Source organism: Hemiscyllium ocellatum, chromosome 7, assembly GCF_020745735.1.
Source record: "Hemiscyllium ocellatum isolate sHemOce1 chromosome 7, sHemOce1.pat.X.cur, whole genome shotgun sequence".
In the NCBI taxonomy this organism is placed as follows: Eukaryota; Metazoa; Chordata; class Chondrichthyes; order Orectolobiformes; family Hemiscylliidae; genus Hemiscyllium; species Hemiscyllium ocellatum.
The window spans coordinates 99,811,884-99,833,535 of record NC_083407.1 but is presented as its reverse complement, the minus strand read 5'-3'; the positions used below and the strand labels follow the sequence as shown (position 1 = coordinate 99,833,535).

Here is a 21,652-nt window from a genome sequence, read left to right as displayed (position 1 = left end):
CAGGGCGGGTGACTGAGGTGTCAGTGGGGGAGCATTTTGGGGCCAGCGACCATAATTCTATTTGTTTTAAAATAGTGATGGAAAAGAATATACCAGATCTAAAAGTAGAAGTTCTAAATTGGAGAAAGGCCAATTTTGACAGTATTAGGCAAGAACTTTCAAAAGCTGATTGCGGGCAGATGTTCACAGGTAAAGGGACAGCTGGAAAATGGGAAGCCTTCAAAAAATGAGATAACAAGAATCAAGAGAAAGTATATTCCTGTCAGGGTGAAAGGGAAGGCTGGTAGTTATAGGGAATGCTGGATGACTAAAGAAATTGAGGATTTGGTTAAGAAAAGGAAGCATGTGTCAGGTATAGACAGGATAGATCGAGTGAATCTTCAAGGCGGTAAAGGCGGTAGGAGTATACTTTAGAGGGAAATCAGGAAGGCAAAAAGGGGACATGAAATATCTTTGGCAAATAGAATTAAGGAGAATCCAAGGGTTTTTACAAATATATCAAGGACAAAAGGGTAAGTATGGAGAAAATAGGCCCCCACAAAGATCAGCAAGGCGGCCTTTGTGTGGAGCCGCAGAAAATGGAGGAGATACTAAACAAGTATTTTGCATCAGTATTTACTGTGGAAAAGGATATGGAAGATACAGAAAGTAGCGAAATAGATGGTGACACCTTGCAAAATGTCCATCTTACAGAGGAGGAAGGGCTGGATGTCTTGAGACGCATAATGGTGAATAAATCCCCAGGACCTGATCAGGTGTACCCTAGAACTCTGTGGGAAGCTAGAGAAGTGATTGCTGGGCCTCTTGCTGAGATATTTGTGCCATCGATAGTCACAGGTGAGGTGCCAGAAGACTGGAGGTTGGCTAACGTGGTGCCACTCTTTAAGAAGGGTAGTAAGGACAAGTCAGGGAACTATAGACCAGTGACCCTGATGTCAGCGGTGGGCAAGTTGTTGGAGGGAATCCCGAGGGACAGGATGTACATGTATTTGGAAAGGCAAGGACTGATTTGGGATAGTCAGCATGGCTTTGTGTGTGGGAAATCATGTCTCACAAACTTGATTGAGTTTTTTTGAAGAAGTAACGAAGAGAATTGATGAGGGAGTGGTAGATGTAATCTATATGGACTTCACTAAGGCGATCAACAAGGTTCCCCATGGGAGACTGATTAGATCTCTCAGAATAAAGGGAGAACTAGCCATTTGGATATAGAACTGGCTCAAAGGTAGAAGACAGAGGGTGGTGGTGGAAGGTTATTTTTCAGATTGGAGGCCTGTGACCAGTGGAGTGCCACGAGGATTGGTGCTGGGTCCTCTACTTTTTGTCATTTAGATAAATGATTTGGATGTGAGCATAAGAGGTATAGTTATTAAGTTTGCAGATGACACCAAAATTGGAGGTGTAGTGGACAACGGGATCTTGATCAGATGGGCCAATGGGCTGAGACGTGGCACATGGAGTTTAATTCGGATAAATGCGAGGTGCTGCATTTTGAGAAAGCAAATCTTAGCAGGACTTATACACATAATGGTAAGGTCCTCGGGAGTGTTGCGGAACAAAGAGACCTTGGAGTGCAGGTTCATAGCTCCTTGAAATTGGAGTCGCAGATAGATAGGATAGTGAAGAAAGCGCTTGGTATGCTTTCTTTTATTGATCAGAGTATTGAGTATTGTAGTTGGGAGGTCCTGTTGTGGTTATACAGGACATTGGTTGGAGTATTGCGTGCAATTCTGGTCTCCTTCCTATTGGAAAGATGTTGTGAAACTTGAAAGGGTTCAGATAAGATTTACAAGGATGTTGCCAGGGTTGGAGGATTTGAGCTATAGGGAGAGGCTGAACAGGCTGGGGCTGTTTTCCCTGGAGCGTCGGAGGCTGAGGGGTGACCTTATAGAGGCTTACAAAATTGAGGGCCAAGGATAGGGTAAATAGACAGTCGTTTCCCTGGGGTGGGTTAAGTCCAGACCTACAGGGCATTGGTTTAGGGTGAGAATGGAAAGATATAAAAGAGACCAAAGGGGCAACGTTTTCGTGCAGAGTGTGGTAAGTGTATGGAATGAGCTGCCAGCAGATGCGATGGAGGATGGTACAATGCAACATTTAAAAGGGATTTGGATGTGTATATGAAGAAGTATTTGGAGGAATATGGGCCGGGTGCTGGCAGGTGGGACGAGGTTGGGTTCGGATATCTGGTTGGCATGGACAGGTTGGACTAAAGGGTCTGATTCTGTGCTGTACATCTGTCTCTATGACTAAATCATGAGCCATCCCTCCAATACACAAATTGGGGATTGCAGAATAAAATTCACCACATAAAGGATTAATCCAAGAAAACTGGCTCAAAAATGGTGCTTTAATACATCATGTCAACTTAAGACATTGGAGATTTTAAAGATTTGTTGCTTGCACCTTTGTTATGAGCTCTGGGAATGAAATTTAGTGCCAAGACTTAGCAGAGCATCACCAGATTGACAAGGCACTCTCAAAAACAGTTAGCAAAGGCAAAGCTTTTGGCTCTCCGATCAGTTGATGCTCTAAATATTATGTACGTTAAGCAAGTTCATACAGAAAATAAGATTGCCCCACTTCCATTTTGTGCCACTAATTTCAAAGAAGGTACTTATTAAAGTATATTTAGATTTTTAGGCAGCAGTGTGTATGTATCAGAAAAAGAAAAGATCACCAGTCATTTGAATCCATCTTTGTCACAAAGGACTGCCTAAAAAGGCTTAAATATTTTCACAATCACTGAAAGTTGTTTCTGTTGCTCATACATTCAGTGTAAAATCATTTTTACTTAAGTTGGTCTTGTCTCACTATTGTTCATTAGCATTCAATAGTCAGCACCAAAACCCGTGGTGTTGAAAAAGCACAGCCAGTCCGGCAGCATCCGAGGAGCAGGAGAGTTGATGTTTCGAGCATAAGCTCAACATCCGGAATGTCGGGGTGGCCCAAGGGATCTGAGAGTTAAATGGGAGGGTTGTGGGGCTTGGGGGAAGGTAGGTAGGAATCCAGTAGGTGGATGAAAGTGGGGGTGATGGTGATAGATTGGAGTGGAGGGTGGAGTGGAAAGGTGGGATGGTAACTGTAATATCCAGCAGCTGCAGTCCTCACTTTGTCCTGGTTCAATAGTCAGCTTCAAGAAGATGAAAACAAGATTTCCATGTCCTTTCATTAGCATATAGAGTTTCATTTTATCCAAACACCAGGTCTTCTATATCATCGCTACATGGGCAAGTAAAACTAAATTATTGATTATGGCGCATGTATGATCTGGTTGAAGGATCTACCCAGGTACCCTGCACATGATAGAATTTTCTGTCCAGAAATAATCTAATTTGCCGGAAGTGCATATAACAGTTTGCAGACTTCATTTGAGCATCTTTGGGATTGTACAAATGCTCTGAGCAGTAGTTAACTTTTTTTTTATTCTGTTATTGGTGTTTAACTTTTTTAATCTCTGAAGTAAAAATGCACAAATTATTTTGAAAGTCTTGCATTTTTACCAAACCTGTAAAAGTTTTGTTTTTTATCAATAATTGTCATTTCTGAATGTACCCAACTTCATGCAGATGTCATAGATGGATGCCATTGAATCAACTTTGGTATTTAATTTTCTAATCGTTTGTGAACAGGAGCAAATTCCTGTGGAATTTGTTTTTGTGAACCATAATACAACATTTCATTCTGTTTCTTTCTTCAGGTATCGACCTCATAATGACTTTCTATGGGTGCCTTTATGCAGGATGTGTGCCTGTCACTGTGCGACCTCCACACCCACAGAACCTTGCTACCACTTTACCTACTGTCAAAATGATTGTAGAGGTATGATTGTGATCAATTCTGAGCACTGTTTTGAGAAATGTAGCTTTTACATTTAAATATTAATGTCTTTAACTTCATGTCCTTAACTGTTTGAAATGTTTTATTCTTTGATGGGATGTGGGTATTGCTGGTAAGGCTAGCATTTGTTTCCCATCCTTAATTGTTTTGGTTGAGTTGGTTGCCTGGCATGTTAAGAGTCAACCACATTGCCTTGGGTTTTGAGCCACGTGTGGGCCAGACCAGGTAAGGGTGGCAGGTATCTTCCCTTAAACGACATCAGTAAAGAAGATGGGTTTTTGCAACTATTGGCAATAGTTTCGTGGTCATCATTGCTGACACTTACTTTCAATTCCAAATTCAACTGAATTCTGCAGAGGTGGGATTTGAATCATGTTCCTAGAGCATTAACCTGGGTCTCTTGATTACTAGCCCAGTGAAATTACCTTGCATTACTATGTCCACCTCAAAAAGTGATGTCCCTAACTATAGAGCATAGCCATCGGTATTATCTCTCAGAAAACAAGAGGTCAGGCTTAATGGCCTCTATTTTTGTGCTTTTTCTGCCTCTGTCTCCTTAGCTAGGGGGTGATATGTTTCCAATCCTCTGAGATTCTCCCTGACTCCAGTTATTCCTGAAGGATCGCCACGAATGCCTCGACAATCTCCTCAGCTATCTCCTTCAGAACTCCGGAGTATAGTCTGGGTGATCTATCTACCTTCAGACCTTTCAACTTCACTAGCACTTTCTCCTCTGAGTTGGTCACCACACTCCCCTCTGCCAGCTCAGGCTGTCTCTCACTCTGGATGTGATCCCTCCTTCCTGATAGGTTAGTCAGCTTTTGCACTGGTAAAAATGAAGGACTGGTACTCTCGTGCAGTTGGATCTTCTGATAGCCATGTACTTTGTGTTGTTTTGTCAATGGAAGGCAAAAGATTGAAACACATCTACCACTTGTCAGATTCGTATACATATGGAAGAAATCTGGTTGAATTATGTGAAGGTTGCTGCTGTTTTGTTGTTCTTTTAGTAGTAGCTTGTTTATGTTACCGTTCATCCAAATATTGGTGCAGACTGTTCAAATGAAGATAATTGTTTAAAAGTGACTCTCATACATGATTAAAATTGTCATAATATCACTGAAATAAACCAGTATCCATGTTCGAGCGACCAAATTTATTTCATACAGATCTGTACTTAATAAAACGTTATTTTTCTTGCTTTTACTCAGAAACACTATCTTCTACCTCTCTTATAAATGGGGAAACTTTCTCAAGCCAGCACGAGACAAAAGCAGGCATCGTTGTACCAAATAATTGCATAAATGCAATGTGTTAGCCAAGACCTCGTTGGTTATATTCTTGCATACAAATCACAAGTATCTGCATCCAAACATAACAATCAAGGACTGGCACTCTCGTGCAGTACTGAGAAAGCATTGCACAATTAAAGGTGCTGTCTTTCAACAGAGATGTTAAACTGCAAGCCTATTTGCTTTCGGAGTGGGTGCACAAGATTTGGTGACAATGTCTTGAACAAGAGTAGGGCAGTTAACCCTCTTATCTCACAATCAACCAAAGCTATATTATCTTGTCATTGTCATTTCTGGCAGTTTGTCTGAGTGCTTATGAGTTGCTGTGTATCCTTTGTAACTAGAGCATTATTTAGGTTAAAGCCATCTCTAATAAGGGGAAAAGATCACTTGAGAGGATATATTTAATTGAAGAAGAACACAAGAACATAAAGCATCTTTGTAATTTGGGTAATGACAACCAGAATGTGACAGGAAGGGTCCGAGCATACAAACTTGATAATACAGCAGGTAAGGTCAGAGATTGCAAAATTGTTTGAAAAAAAAATTAAATGTCTGATTATTTGTTATACATTCAGCTTATAGAAATAAATATGTATGAACCTGATAATAAAGGCATAACTAGGACTTAAATATTGACGATGATTTGACATTTTACAAAAGCATTGTGCTAGCAAAATGTGGTGGAATAGCTTATTAATTAAGTTTTAAAAATTAGCAAACTAGCAGAAACTCAGTTTGAAATTAGTTTTGATGGTATTAAGTTATAGGAAAGATAAAACATCATTGTTTTGGGACTAGTATACACTATAGGAATGAGTATAGACAAAGAAATGTGAGGTATGTAAGGAAGATATCTCAATGATCATGGGTAATTTAATCCACGTGTTGATCAGGAACACACAATTGGTAACGGTAGCCTTGAAAATAAGCTCTCAATCGATTGATGGAACTGATCCTCACCCTAAACAACTTCTCCTTTTAATCCTCCCACTTCGTACAAACCAGAGAGGTAGCTATCTGTACCCGCATGGGTCCCAGCTCTGCCTGCCTCTTTGTAGCATGCATTGAACAGTACCTCTTCCACACCCACACTTCCACCATCCCCACCTTTTCGTCCATTACATTGTTGCCCTTATCGGCGCTGCCTCATGCTCCCGTGAGTAGCTTTAACAGTTCAAACACTATACCAACACCTTCCACCCTGACCTCAGATTCACCTGGACCATCTCTGGCACCTCCCTCTCCTTCCTGGACCCCTCCGTCTCTGGCGACTGACTCAACACTAACATCTATTTCAAACCCACTGACTCCCACGCCATCTTGATTACATCTCTTCCCAACCAATCCTTGTAAAAACATGTACACTTACTTCCAATCCCTCTGCCTCCGCCATATCTGCTTCCAGGATGAGTGATCCCATTGCAGGACATCTGAGGACCACAATTTCACCTCCCCTGTGATCAACAATACCCTCAAATATATTTCATCCATTTCCTGCACCTCTGACCTTGAGCTCCATGCCCCCCAACCACAACAAAGATAGAATTCCCCTGATCCTCGCATTCCACCCCACTAATCTGCAAATCCAACGTATCATCCTCTGTCATTTCTGCCACCTACAGTAAGCCTCATTCCCTCCTGAACTCCCTTGTTGGGTCCACACTCCACACCAATCCCTCTTTCTCCACACCTGACACCTTCCCCTCTCGCTTTAAGAGGTGCAAAACCTGCGCCCATATCTTCCCCCTCACTTCCAACCAAGGCCCCAAAAGATCATTCCAAATGTGGCAGAGATTTACTTGCATATCCTCTAACCTCATTTACTGCATCCATTTCTCTCTGGTCTCTACATTGGAGAGACCGAATGCAAACTCTCAGGCTGGTTCAGGGACCATCTCTGGTCCGTATGCACCAATCAATCCACCTTCTGGTGGCCATCCATTTCAACTCCAGCTCGCACTCCCCTGATGACATGTCCATTCTGGGCCTCCTCCACTGCCTAAATAAGACCACCTGCGAACTGGAGGAAGAACACCTCATCTTCTGCTTTGGGAGCATACAAGCACATGGCCTCAACATTGAATTCACCAGTTTCCAAATCTTCCCAACCCAGGTCTAGTCCTCCAACTTGGCACCACCCTCTTGACCTGACCTTTGTACCTACACGTCCATCTTCATTCCCAAGTATCCATCCACACTTCCCCCGACCTATGGTCTTAAATATAAATTAAGGTAAGTAGAACGGTATGAAGACTGAATGCACTAAAGTAAACCGGGAAGCGAAAGATTAGGGCAGTAAAGTGAGTGTAATAACATCTCTGAACAAGTTGATTAGAAAAATAGGACAGGAGAGTGCACAGTCGTGTATGAGTTTTCAAGGAAGGAACAAGCAGGATAGATAAGGGAGAACCTATGGCTGTGATGCACTTTGGTTTCCAAAAGACATTTGATAGTATGCTTCATCAGAGATTACTGCACAAAACAAGGTATAAAAGTAATACATTAGCATGAATTAAGGATTGGTTTGCTAACAAGAAGCAGAGTAAGAAAAGACTGGTCCTTTTTGGATTGGCAAATAACTTTTAGATTGTGGATCAGTACTGGATTCTCAAATTTACAATCATTGTGCCTGACTTAGATGGAGGAACTGAGTGCATCGTAGCTCAATTTGCCAGTGACACCAAGCTAGATCAGAAAGTGTGTTGTCAAGAGGAAGTAAAGATTCTGCATTTCAATATTGATAAGGTAACTTTAAGTTGGCAAATAAAAATTAGCCACTTTGTCAGGAAGACTAGAAAAGTAGTCTATTATTTAAATGGAAGGAGGTGCAGAAATCAGAGATACAAAAGCATCTGAATGTTCTCAAACATGAATCTCTCAAGATTAGTTCGTACATACAAAAAGCAATTCAGAAGGCAAATGGAATGCTACTGGAGCAGTTTAGACCTGTGTGCCCTAGGGTTTAGAAGGATGTGGGGAGGTTCAGTTGAGTTACACAAGAAGCAAAAAGCAATTGCCAAGAAAAAGGTGGACTAATGTTTTCTCTTGTGGGCCAGTCTAGAATGAGAGGTCATGAGTGGCATTTTTAAACCTGAAATGAGGACAAATTATTTATCTTAGTGTATCAGAATTCACTCCCTGAGAGTATGGTAGATGCTGGGATATTGAATAAAGTTTAAGGAGGCCACAGACAGATTTTGAATTAAGAATGGGTTCAAGCGTTTTGGTGAGCAGGCAAGCATGTGGAGATGAGGTCAAAATAAGATTGTCCTTGATTGTTTTAAATGGCAAAGCTGGCTTGGATTCCTCCTAATTCTTATGTTCTTATGGTGTGCATAGCAAGGGAATGGAATTTAAGAAAGAAATTTTTAGTATAACTGTCGAGGGTTTTGCGGAGTCTGGAATGTTGTGTCTTATTTTTGTCTCATATTTGAGAAAAGATAATAGCAACAGTTCAGAGAAGGTTCCCTTGATTAATTTCCAGGATCAATGCCTTTTCTTCTGAGAAATGTGGAACATTTGGGGCTTTACCTATTGATATTGAGAAGTGGTTTTATTGAAGCATGTAAGATCTGAGTAAACTTGACAGGAAAAACTGAAATCTTCAGCACCCAGTTTAAGAATTACATTTTTACTTAACAGACTAAGATGAAAATAAATTCTATTTGAGAGTTGGTTTATTAAAATCTCTTCCCAGAACTCATTGAATTTATTCAAGGCTCAGATAGATTTTTTTGATCAACATGGTAGTCAAGGGTTGTGGAGTTAGACCAGAAAGTGGAGTTATGGTCACAATCTGGTCAACCCTAATCTAAGCAAATTTGTTTGCAAACTCTCAACACAAACTATATTAAAACTGCTGTGCTCAAAGCAGGCAGCTACAACCATGGAGATCAAGAGCTGGCCCACAGTTTTCGATACCATTAGGATATTAGTTTTTAAAAATCCTGCAAATTAATTCGGTAACGTTTTTGAACAATTTTGACACATTTCTGTTATTATGAGGAAACTCAAAGTTCTGAAGGGCAGGTGGAGTTGAAGCCAAGATCAGATTCGCCATGATTTTAATAACTTGGTGGACTAACCTTGAATAGCTGAATGACCCACTCTTGTTCCTGCTTTCCTGTTGTAATAGTGATAACACTTAAGCTACCTGCAAAGTGCTTGAGAAGTCTGGTTGTGGAAAATGCTCTGTCTGTTGTAAATATGTTGTTTGCTTTGTAAGTGGGATGTTGGAATCAAGGGAGCGAGCTCATATTGAGTGGCTTTATCAATAAAGCTGGCCAGACAAAAATAATCTCAGGCTCTCAGATCTGTAGCCCATCAGGATCGATATGGAACTACGTCAGTATAAAGTTAAGATGAATTCCACTGGATCTCCTCACCAGCTATCCATAGTGTCTTCAGCTGCAAACTTTCAAAAGTCAATAGGAGATACTTTTATCTTCTCAGTAAAAATTCTGAACATTTTGTCTTTAGCAGACAAGTAACACTTGCCACTGCGTTGGTTATTCATTTAGAGTCATAGAGATGTACAGCACGGAAACAGACCCTTCGGTCCAACCCGTCCATGCTGACCAGACATCCCAATCCAATCTAGTCCCACCTGCCAGCACCCAGCCCATAACCCTGCAAACCCTTCCTATTCATATACCCATCCAAATGCCTTTTAAATGTTGCAATTGTACCAGCCTCCACCACTTCCTCTGGCAGCTCATCCCATACACCCTCTGCGTGAAAAAGTAGCCCCTTAGGTCTCTTTTCTATCATTCCCCTCTCACTCTAAAGCCATGCCCTCTAGTTCTGCACTGCCCCACCCCAGGGAAAAGACTTGATCTATTTAACCTATCCATGCCCCTCATAATTTTGTAAACCTCTAAGGTCACCCCTCAGCTTCCGACACTCCAGGGAAAACAGCCCCAGTCTGTTCAGCCTCTCCCTATAGCTCAAATCCTCCAACCCTGGCAGCATCCTTGTAAATCTTTTCTGAACCCTTTCAAGTTTCACAACATCTTTCCTAAAGGAAGGAGACCAGAATTGCACGCAATATTCCAACAGTGGCCTAACCAATGTCCTGTACAGCCGTAACATGACCTCCCAACTCCTGTACTCAATACTCTGACCTGACCTTGCTCACCAGTCCCCCATGGGATGCCTTACTGAAATCCATATAGATCACATCTACCACTCTGCCCTCATTAATCCTCGTTGTTACTTCTTCAAAAAACTCTTTTGTACATTAGATCAAAGAGCTTGCAACTGCTATGTTTTGCTATTATTAAAGTGACTTGATATTCATATTGGAGATGAAAACAAAACTTACTGTAGGTAGAATACTGAACTAATAAATCAGTTTAAAAATACCTATTCAAAATGTCACTATCCCTTTATCTCAGCCAATTGGCAACATCTCCTACTTTAGTTTGAGTTTTGATTGTCCAACATGTCGGAAAGCTACTGCAACTTATTTGGGTGAGGATTGTTGTTGCGTTGTAGTGTAAACACCCATAGGAAAATAATGAATGAATAAATTTGATGTTTTGGATAGCCCAGTATTTCTCTGGTACACCCACTATTGCCAAACAAATTCTGGTCATTAATTGAACTCCCCAAATGATTTTGGAGATGTGTTATCACTTTTCCTTTTTTTTTCCTATTTAGGTAAGCAAATCTGTCTGCATACTCACAACACAAGCTATATTAAAACTGTTCCGCTCAAAGGAGGCAGCTGCAGCCGTCGATATCAAGAGCTGGCCCACAGTTTTAGATACCGGTAGGGATTTAGTTTTTTAAAAAACTGCAAATTAATTGGATAATAGTTTTGACCAATTTTGATACATTTCTGATATTACAAGGGAGCTAAAAGTTGTGAAAGGAAGGTAGAGTTGAAGCCCTGATCAAATTTGCCAAGATTCTGTTAAATGCTGGAGAAGGCTTAAGGTTCTGAATTATTTACTGTTTTACTACATGTGTTTATGTTCTTAGAATAGGGTTTCTTCATTTTTCAATTTGTTAATGGTAGTTGATTCAAACAGTTGCTCTTTATTAACTTAGTGACTGTCAACTTGACAATTTTGATTTAGCCTCATCTCATGAAAATGCTTCAGTTCACCTCTCGAAAGATTGGTGAAAGACGTTAAGGTATCCCCTGCTTTTCAGGCATTTGCTTTATGCTGCTTTGTTTTTATGAAAGACCTACATTAGTAACTGTTTGTGCAAATCCAAAAAGCATTTTTGCTTTTATGCAAAACAGCAAAAGTTTTCCCATCTAAAACTTGCATCTTTGCTTTACGCCATTTTCGGTTTTCGAAAGGTTTCCTGGCAACGCTCTACTTTTGGATAGCGGGGGATACCTGTATATCAATTACCTCTATCCCAGTTCTCCCAGGTATACACGGAAAGATAACTGGATATTTGACTCCCCATTGTCAAGTTCTCTGGGAATTAATGGAAGTTGCTAACCTTCCTCTGCCCCAAGAAAGTAATTAGAGCCAATGTGAACGTGAAGTACACCCTTTTCAGGACATTTTGTGATCAAACACATTTATTTTGCCTCCAGTGAGTATAAAATTGAATGTCAGTAAAAGATCTGTCTTGAGGAAACTACAAATATGGAAAATAAACTGTTTACCTTTTCCATGGTGAGTTTGCTATTGATATTTTAATAATTTGCACGAATCATGATTAATAATTATTTTTGATATTTGTCTTTCAATTAGATGACTTACCCCGAAAGAAGCCTCCCCAAATATATAAAGCACCAACACCTGAAATGTTGGCTTATTTGGACTTCAGTGTATCCACCACTGGAATTCTTGCAGGAGTGAAGGTATGGAGTCTTTCCTGATGTATGGATAGATGTATGTGCTAACGAAGGTGGCAGTGAGAATTCTGAAAATCAGCCAATTGTACAATCTAATTTAATATTCTATGCCCCTCACTGTATAAATGATTTTCTTGATATGATGCACATTACAGCAAGATTTTATGCATGTTCTACTCTAACGACAAAGCAGAATCTGAGGTGGGAAGAACGGTCATCACACTTCTGGGAAAGGGCATCTTTGAAGTCTGTCCGTGAAATGAGACTCAAGTTGAGTTTTTTTTATTATAGAATTCCAGCTGTGATACTCTTATGTTTTGATCTAAATATTCAATTAGTATGAGCAATTTCACGTGTTATAAGTGCCTAAACCAACCAACATAAAATAAAGACTTGAGTAAGAAAGAATAACCTATAACAACTTTAACAATAGAATATCTGTGTTTTACAGTCAATTAAGTATTTTTGAGGTATAGTTAGTATTGTAACCACGGGTCAGTGAGCTCCCTTGGCTGGGTTGCTGGTTTGCAATGCAGACTACTACCAGCAGTGTGGATTCAATTCCTGGACTGGCTAAGGTTACCATGAAGGACTGTCCTCCTCAACCTTTTCCCATGCCTGAAGTGTGATGACCTTCCATGGATTTCAATTTGAAATTTACATTGGAACAAAGGAAAATCTAGAATGATATACCTGTTTGTCTTGTTCTCATTGTCAACAGATGTCCCACGAGGCAACAAGTGCCATGTGTCGTTCTATCAAATTGCAGTGTGAGCTGTACCCTTCCCGACAGATTGCAGTTTGCCTTGACCCCTACTGTGGTCTTGGTTTTGCACTGTGGTGTCTTTGCAGGTAAGTCAACTGCTGCCAAACTATTAATTTTGGCAATGCATACTGAAGTACAAGAACTCAGTTTTATTATGGTTATTGTGTAATTCACCAATGTGTCCCTTTTGCCAGAGATTGGAGTTGTTTGATTCCATGTACTTACCTTGAGTGACAGCAAATGTGGTAAAAGTTTGATCTGCCAAGGACCAATATATAACCCTAGTTGTAAATAAGCAAAGCAAAGGTCAGAATTGAAAGCATAATGCAATCTTGTGCTATACTGTGGATTGATACTAAAGGTATGGAGCTGTGATCATTACTTCCCAATATTTATGATCAATTCAGACCCAAATCAAGAATGTATCTTTGGGTTTAGAAACAGCATATTGTCAACATCAAATCTTATGTTCTGTCTGTAGCATGTAGAAAATTGCTTTTTTTTTCCTGTTATTAAGGAAACATGATTTTGTGGTGCGATAACATAGCACATGGACAAGTTAAAGTGTGCAAGTTGAGCCTATTGCTTTGCAAGTTCAAGGTTGCATCTTTTGCATCAGTATTTCTGGTTTCTTCTGCGCTGCTGAGAGGAAGCAACAAATAGACACAAGGCAATACCCTGAAAGAATGAAGCAAAAAATGAGAATGATAGTTTGAGTGAGTGTGGATATCTAATGATATGCCACTCATCCAATTTGGCAAAGGATAAGAATCAGTTAAGAGAAACTAACTTAAAATGCTGTGCATTGCTCTCTGGGAATACTGGACTGAAAGGCATTTGAGATTTTTGCTGTTGTGGCATCTAAAAATGCTGCCTGCAAACTTTGACCTTCTGTTTTATGACAGTCTCTGAGATAAGAGAATTGGAAATAGACATAATACAGTGAGAGAGTATCATCTATGGTTTCACTGAAATGAATAAATAGCAGTACTGCTTCATGTTCCAGGGTAGTTCTATTCAGAGGAGGAACAATTTTTTAATATATTGTCCTGTAAATTTATTTTGGTGCAAATTATTTTTGCATCTGGATTTGTAAATCAAATTGTATTTGTTTGTCTGATGGAAACTTATCATCTTTGTTAGCTTAAAAGTACTCCACCTAATGTTAACCAAATTTTGCATGTATCCCTTTCATTAAACACCTTTTTAAAAATACATGCTGGGTGTAATCAGGAATCGTTTGTTGCTGAATTGTGAAATGTCACAATCTTAATCTGCATTTTTGAAAGTGTTGAATTTTCATGCTGTTAGATATATTATTTCCCTGATCATATTTTCAATTTGGTGGTGAGTGAGATTAAATGACAGGCAGTATTTTTTGAAGTTTAAAAGCTGTCACTAAAAGCACTTGAGTCAATGAGTTGTCAGGTTTAATCACATTGTGATTTTTTTTTCAGAACATTTTGTTTACCTACAGACAACCATGTTTGTATTTTTAGATGTTTGGTTTTGAGTTTTACTCATGATCTCGATGGTCAATTGTTTGATTTTAAGCATTCTACTGTGAGGCACACCAGATAGGGTGGCCCGTGGTTAGCACTGCTGCCTCACAACACCAGGGTCCCGGGTTCAATTCCAGCCTCGGGCAACTGTCTGTGTGAAATTTGCATATTCTCCCCGTGTTTTCTCCAGGTGCTCTGGTTTTCTCCCACAGTCCAAAGATTTGCAGGTCAGGTGAATTGGCCGTGCTAAATTGCCCATAGTGATAGGTGCATTAGTCAGAGGGAAGTGGGTCTGGATGGGTTACTTTTCGGAGGGTTGGTGTGGACTTGTTGGGCCATAGGGCCTATGTCCACACTGAAGGAAATCTAATCTAATATGCATTTTCACAATGTTAAGCACCTGTTTTTTTTCCCCCCTTCCACCCACCCCAGTGTTTATTCAGGTCATCAGTCTATCCTGGTTCCTCCACTTGAATTAGAGACTAATGTTTCCCTCTGGCTGTCTGCAGTTAGCCAATACAAAGTGCGTGTAACTTTTTGTTCCTACTCAGTAATGGAGATGTGTACCAAAGGACTTGGTGCACAAACAGATACGCTGAAGGTAAGAATCAAGAGCGTGTCTGGAATTTACCAGGGGAGCTCAGTCATTGACTTGGAGATGCTGGCAAGTTCTTACTTATCCTTCAAATCATATTTCTCCATGTCAAAGGTCAGAACCATTTCAAATTTCAAAACTGAATGCCAAAAATACCTAATGAAGCTATTTTGGCTTCTGATTTTTAAATCTCAGGTGTGATATCTCTGTCTTGTTTTTCATTGTGTCTATTAGGCTTGCTTCTAAACATTTTCTTTGTTCAGACAAAAGGTGTGAACCTGTCCTGTGTTCGGACATGCATGGTGGTTGCAGAGGAGCGACCACGAATAGCTTTAACGCAGTCCTTCTCCAAGTTATTTAAAGATCTTGGACTATCTCCGAGGGCAGTCAGTACAACTTTTGGTTGCAGGGTCAATGTGGCCATCTGCTTACAGGTGAGAATTTCATCCTCTAAATTAAGTATGAGCTGAGAACACATTGGAATAGTCTTCCACAGAATCACAGAATTGTTATGATGCAGAAGGATGCCATTCAGCCTATCATGTCTGCATTGTTTCTGTGCAATTGAATTTTGTGCCAATTTCCTGTCTTTTCCCCTTAACCCTGCACATTGGATGCTTATTTAAATAGAAACAATGGCCTCTTCAATACTTAACTGAACCTGTTGCCTCCACATTTGCAGGCCATACGTTCCAGACACTAATTATTCATGAGACTTTTCTCACCCATCACCACCCCTAATTTGCAAAACACTATGTCCTCTTATTCTTGATCTGTTTACAAGCTGAACCAGTTTCCTCCGATCTAGTCTGCCAAGGCACTCATGCTAGTGAAAATTTCTTTCAAACTTTCTTTGTTTTACTTGGAGACGAGAGGACTATCTCAACTTCTCCAGTCTTTCCTCGGACCTGAAGTGTCCCATTCTTGGAATCTTTCTTGTAAACCTGTTCTTTGCTCTACTGAGCCAAACACGCTTTGTGCCTTTGGCACAGTCCTATTTTCCTCCTATTACTGCATCAAGTCCACTCGTCGCATGGTTCATTGTTGCCATTAAAATAGCCGCCGTTCTAAGTTTGCCAGTCATGTCTGGAATTAAGTAATTGGTAAGTCATATGATGAATCTCTATTAAAGCTGTCTGCATTGGAAGGAAAGTTATCACAATCTTTGACCTGATTGACTAATTTGAGGCTGTATTGTCCATTGAATACAAAACCATTCATAAGATACCAACATGCTATCTTCAAAAAACAGGATAATCTGGTCAATGTATATGGCAATGTGATTTTAATACAGTTAACCGTCTCATTCCCATCTCGTTAAATAGGTAACACTTCATTTTGCACTTTTGAGGTACATCTCTATGTTGGAAGGAAAATCCCAAATTTGCATTCCTGGTTCTCAAGTTATTTAATCTCAATGATTGTTTGCATTCTCAATTTATATCAATGAGAGAAAGCATCAACAAATAATCTTTTTGATGACATACAAAAATGTCTTAAACCATCATGTCTTTCTTGATGCTGTCTAAAGATGTTCTGTATAAAGCTGCAATACAAGCTACATAATGGCTGTGCTTTATATATGTGTGTGTATTTTATATATATATATATATATCTCTATATTTTGAAATCTTTGTATTAAAGCAGAAGGGTGACTTTGTTTTTTTTTCAGTGTTTCCAGTAACTATTTTGCTATTTCTGTTTGTCTCTTGTCTCTTGCTTATGCTTCTCTCTCTTTAAATCTGGCTGTCCCTTCCTCCCTCTGGGCTGACCTGTATCATCTCCATTCCTCGCTTCCTCCTCCCTCGCGCACTCAGCCACACAGGCTAGGCAAGCTGGCTGAGCAGGTAGAGTAATTTGTGTTTTGTTTTGCCCCATGTCCTTTACTTGACCAACTAGCAAAATTTTATCTTAAACTTTATTTATCTTAGACTGACAAAGCTGAGAATCACTGCTTTGTTTAAATTTCTGCACAAATTCATAATCCAGAATTTATTTGAAATTTCATGCGAAAGTAACATAGCAATACGTAATTAATGAATTTCACTTACAAACACAGAGATATTGGATTAAATTGTTAGTGCACTGGTGTGACTAGAGCACGAATATTATCCATTTCCAAGTTCCTGTTAAGTAGCAGAAATCTCTCAGTTATGTCTGTGTCTGTTTCTCTTGCACTTTCTTTCCTCTTTAATTGATTCTTCAGGACTGTTTGTTTTTGTAATTTGTTGAAGTTCTGTTATTTTTACTCTGATTTACAAATAACATTCCAGCCTACACATAGCAGGGGGCTAGATTCCACCTGCTATACAGCTGCATTCACTCCTTGCCCTTTCAAACAAAGAAGCCAGAAATCAAATTATAGCTTGAGGCCAACTCGAGAGTTTATTGTTTTTGCTTTTCAAAAAATAATAAAATTGAAGATATTTGTAATTGTTCTGATGGCTCCTGTTATGCTGAACAAGTGATTAAGTTTGTAAGATGGGTAATTGTGGAAGTATAAATAGTGCTGTGTAATTTTGAATCTTGCTTGGTTTGAAGCTATTTCTGGCATCTGTAGATTTGGCAGGACACCATGTTGCAACCCTATTTTTGAGATGTGTTGTGTAATTAAGTTTTGTTGAATCCCTTAAAGTAATGGCTGTGTCACGTTCATTCTTCTGACATCAATGTCTTTGTTCACTAGGGAACGTCTGGTCCAGACCCAACCACTGTCTTTGTGGATATGAGAGCCCTCCGGCATGACAGGTATGCCTAAGTCAATTTTGGACTTTTGTTAGCACTGTGTCACACATTTGGTTACTTTGCATCACTCTAGACTGAGGAAAGAGAAATATCAAAATGTTGAATTTACTTGCTTGCGAATGTAAGATGGAGTATTTTGTGTCAAGTGGTTTTCCAAAGTCGAATAAAATAGTTGCAGTACACAAGTGTTTTGTTTGACTCATGTGCATGGTGGTAAGTAAAGCTCATCTCCCATTCTTGATGTATCGCATTTAATGTATCCTTTTGTTCCTTCTGGTTAGCTATCTTCCTCTTGAATTCTGTTCCCCTCAATTATTCCTTGTGGTCGTGAGTTCCTCATTTCAATCATTCTGTGGGGTAAAAATTTGTCTTTTTCTCCCTTTTCAGATTTTATTATAGACTATGTTCCATCTATGGCCCCTAGTTCTGGATTTGTTCTGCAGGTGGACACTGTCTCCCTTTTACAATCTTAACAATTCAGTATGCTTTTTCTTCATTCCCTTCTCACCCCATCCCATCTCTCCTCCTTCCCAGGATATAATTCTGTGTGGGCGAACAGGGTTCATTACATCTTTACTCCAAAGAATAGCGATTGAACATGAGGAATGAGTTATTTCAGATTGATTCTTGGTCCTGATCCTGATTTGGAGAACTTCCAGTAGGATATCCCCTCTCAGCACCTTTTTGTGATCCTCCTTTCTGACTCCAAATGCTCTGACTGTCTCTGTCTTGAAAGAATTCAAAGTTCCTCAAAGTGCAGCCTTTCTTTTTACTTCTCATGCTTTTTTTATCCATATTTGCATTGTATAGTGACCTTATTAGGTATTCAGGTAAAGACCCCAACACTTATCTGCCCCTGGGGTTGAACTAAGTGGTCTGTAGTTCCCTGGGTTAGTTCCATTTCCTGTTTTAAATATAAGATCACATTACCACAACAGCAAACTGTTTTAACTGGTACTTTTGATAAACAGGCAAAAATTATACACCTCAAATACTGAAAGTTTACTGTGTTATTGCAATCTCCACGATGTCCGGGTAGTCATTTGAGTGAGAGAGTGAGAAGGCTGTATGCTGGAGAGTTCTATGTAAAGCTATATGTTGCATTATTATTGAAGTGATTTAAGCTGCAAATAAAGTATAATAGTAAAGTGAATACCCCCGCAATACCTTTCTATTACTAAGTGTGTGTTTTTACATTGTGTGGATCTCTTGATCAACTGGAATATTTGATCAAGTAATCAATATTTGGTCCCATATGTGTCAGTTAATAAAAGTTTGTTGCACTTCCTTTTCAAATAGATTAGCTGTCTTCTTTTTATTTCTGCTCCAATTTGTAACCTTTGATGCCATCCAACAATATGAAGGATTTACCCTCTTTTAAGTTTGATTACTCAGTCTCGTTTTTTCCAATAGTCATTGTCATGATATCATTTATGAACTATTCTATATCATGTCTACTATAAACACTGAAAGAACTGTGGATGTTTTAAGCCAGAAACAAAACTAATTGCTAGAAAAGATCAGCAATCTGGCAGCATGTGTGGAGAGAAATCAGAGCGAACGTTTCCAATCGAGTGACCCTTCCTCAGAACCTGAGGGAGGGTCACTTGACACGAAATGTTAACTCTGATTTCTGTCCACAGATGCTGCCAGACTTGCCAGTGAGGAAGGTGAGCAGCCAGTCAACTTCTTTGAAAGATGGCTGCCAAAGTTTTTGGCCCTTCACATCGAGTCCAGCAGGCTGCAGATTGAAAGGGCTTATCGGGTTACAGTGCACAGGTCAGGGCTAGTGCAGTGCCCCTGCCCAGTGCTAGTGCACTTCCACTCGTATAAGGACAAGCAAAAAGTCATAGAAGCTTCCAGATCCCTGGAAAAGATCCACAGGTACTGCTGTACAAGGGGTCAAAAATCATGGATTTTTCTGCAGCTGTAATTCAAAAGAGCAAGTCCTTCGATGAAGTTAAAAAGAGGCTGAGGAACCTGGGCATCCATTGCTCCATTTCAGCCACGAGGATTCATTTTATACATTTGACTCAGTGGATAAAGCTAAAAACTTTGTAGACACTTTAAAATAGACAGATGGCCTGAAGGATATGAATAATGTTTGTTCTCTTTTCTATCTTTCCTCATGTTTTCCCTTTCTTTTTTTTATTCCTTTCTTTCTCCTTAATAATTTCCTTTTTGGAAAGGAGAGAAAAGACCTTGGAATAAGTTTTTTGTTTTTTTTTTAATAACTGGATTTTCTTATGGGAAATTTTGTGGATGTCCTTTGTCTTCTCCCCCTTGTTTGTTCTGCTTCACTTTTAGTCACAAGTTGGGGTGCCATGAAGCCAGGGGTGGGTGGACTGTTCACCCTGACTTTGTCTTTTTTCTGTTCATTTAAGGATCATCTCCTTGTTTGTTTTTATGGCCTAAGGCTGGGCACAGTCCGGGTTTGAAGGAGCTGTGAAGGAGGGGATGGGTAGGGTGAATGGCCCCTATTGGCAGGAGGAAGAGGAAGAGTCATTCATTCAAGGTTTTATAGTTGGTTTCCTTTGTAGTTTTTTGGTAGTAATAGTTGTTTATAGTTATGATAGAGTAGTTTTGTATGTATAGTTCTTCGACTCAGAGTCTTTATTTACTTATGCTCGGCACTTTGTAAGCAGGGTTCAAGGCTCTCTGAAAGGGGATATGGCTGAGTGTCTAATTAGATGGTGCACCTGCAACTTTAAGGGAAGTTATTCGCCTGTTAAAAGGAAAAAAAGTGCTCTCTAGCCTTAAGAGGGAAAGGGTTGATATTGCTTTGTTGCAAGAAACCCATCTTGATGGGGAACACCTGAAATTACAATAAGGGGGGGTTATGACCAGGTATTCTTTTCATCCTTTACTACTATAAGTAAGGGAGTAGCAGTACTTATCCAGAAAAATTTTCCATTCACATTAGAGCAGGTGAAAGATGAGCACGGATGGTTTGTGATACATGGGAAGGGATATGGCATTTTAAATGTTTACTGTCCTCGGGCGCATCCCCTCAAATTTGTGATTAGTGTTTTCTCTAAGTTGAGTGCTTTTGGAACACGGCACAATATAATGAGGGGATTTTAATTGTCTTTTGGATCCGACAGTGGACAGTATGCCTTGAGGGCCCCAACTTTTTCTTCACAGGCCAAGCAGGTGGTTGACTTATGTGAGGAGTTGGGGCTGGTGGATATTCGGAGATGTCTTCACCCTACCGGCAGGAACTTCATCGTTTTTTTAAACTCTCATAAATGTCACACAAGGATTGGCCTCTTACTGCCTGCCTCGGCCCTTCTAGATTCGATTATGGGCTGTAAAATTGGGAATATAGTTATCTCTGATCACAAGGCAGTATATTTGGAAGTTAATGCCAAGCGTGAAGTGCTAGGTTTGCGACACTGGCATTTGGACCCTTTTCTCCTGAAGGATTCCAAATTTGTGGAATACTTCTTGAAGGAGTTTCAGGAATTCTTGACTATCAACTCAGGCATGGCCAGTAGTCAGTCTATGCTATGGGCGACTGCTAAGTCCTTGGCTCGGGGATTAGCTACTCCTCTTCAGCTAGCCGGAAACAACAAAAGGAGTAACAGCCGCATCTACTTGAGACGCGGTTGAAAGCTGCCAAGGTAGCCCATTTCATGAGGTCTTCGATGACTAAGCTACAGCGGATCACGGCCCTCCGGGTTGCCTTGAATTCAATACTGACACAAAACGCGAACAAGAACTTGCTTTTGCGAGACAAAGGTTGTTTGAATATGGGGATAGACCAGGGAAGTATTTAGCATACCCGACTAGGAAAAAACATGCTCCCCATTCCATTACTGCATTCAGAGACAGCGCTGAAATCCTTACGTATGATGCTAAAAAGATTAATGAGACTTTTGGGGGCCTTTACTCTGACTTGTATTGGTCTGAAGATTGCGAGGACAGGAGGGCCAAAATGGAGGCCTTTTTAAGAACTTGGACCTCCCTGGGGTAACCTTGGAACAGGCCTCTCTCCTTAATGCCTCCTTGACATTCAGGAAATACAGGAGGCAGCTGGGCAACTTGAGTGGGAAAGCGCCTGGCCCCAAGGGTCTCCCGGATGAG

The 21,652-nt window shown here is 40.1% G+C and overlaps 1 protein-coding gene across 1 annotated transcript in view; it reads left to right on the top strand.

Moving 5' to 3' along the window:
* LOC132817241 (disco-interacting protein 2 homolog A-like) overlaps window positions 1-21,652 on the top strand; it is a 269,644-nt gene that overhangs the window by 227,321 nt on the left and 20,671 nt on the right. Inside the window, exons 27-33 of the mRNA XM_060827592.1 lie at window positions 3,701-3,822; window positions 10,797-10,908; window positions 11,855-11,964; window positions 12,680-12,810; window positions 14,659-14,827; window positions 15,085-15,255; window positions 17,508-17,569. Coding sequence (XP_060683575.1) covers window positions 3,701-3,822; window positions 10,797-10,908; window positions 11,855-11,964; window positions 12,680-12,810; window positions 14,659-14,827; window positions 15,085-15,255; window positions 17,508-17,569 — 877 coding nt within the window. The remainder of the gene's footprint in view (window positions 1-3,700; window positions 3,823-10,796; window positions 10,909-11,854; window positions 11,965-12,679; window positions 12,811-14,658; window positions 14,828-15,084; window positions 15,256-17,507; window positions 17,570-21,652) is intronic.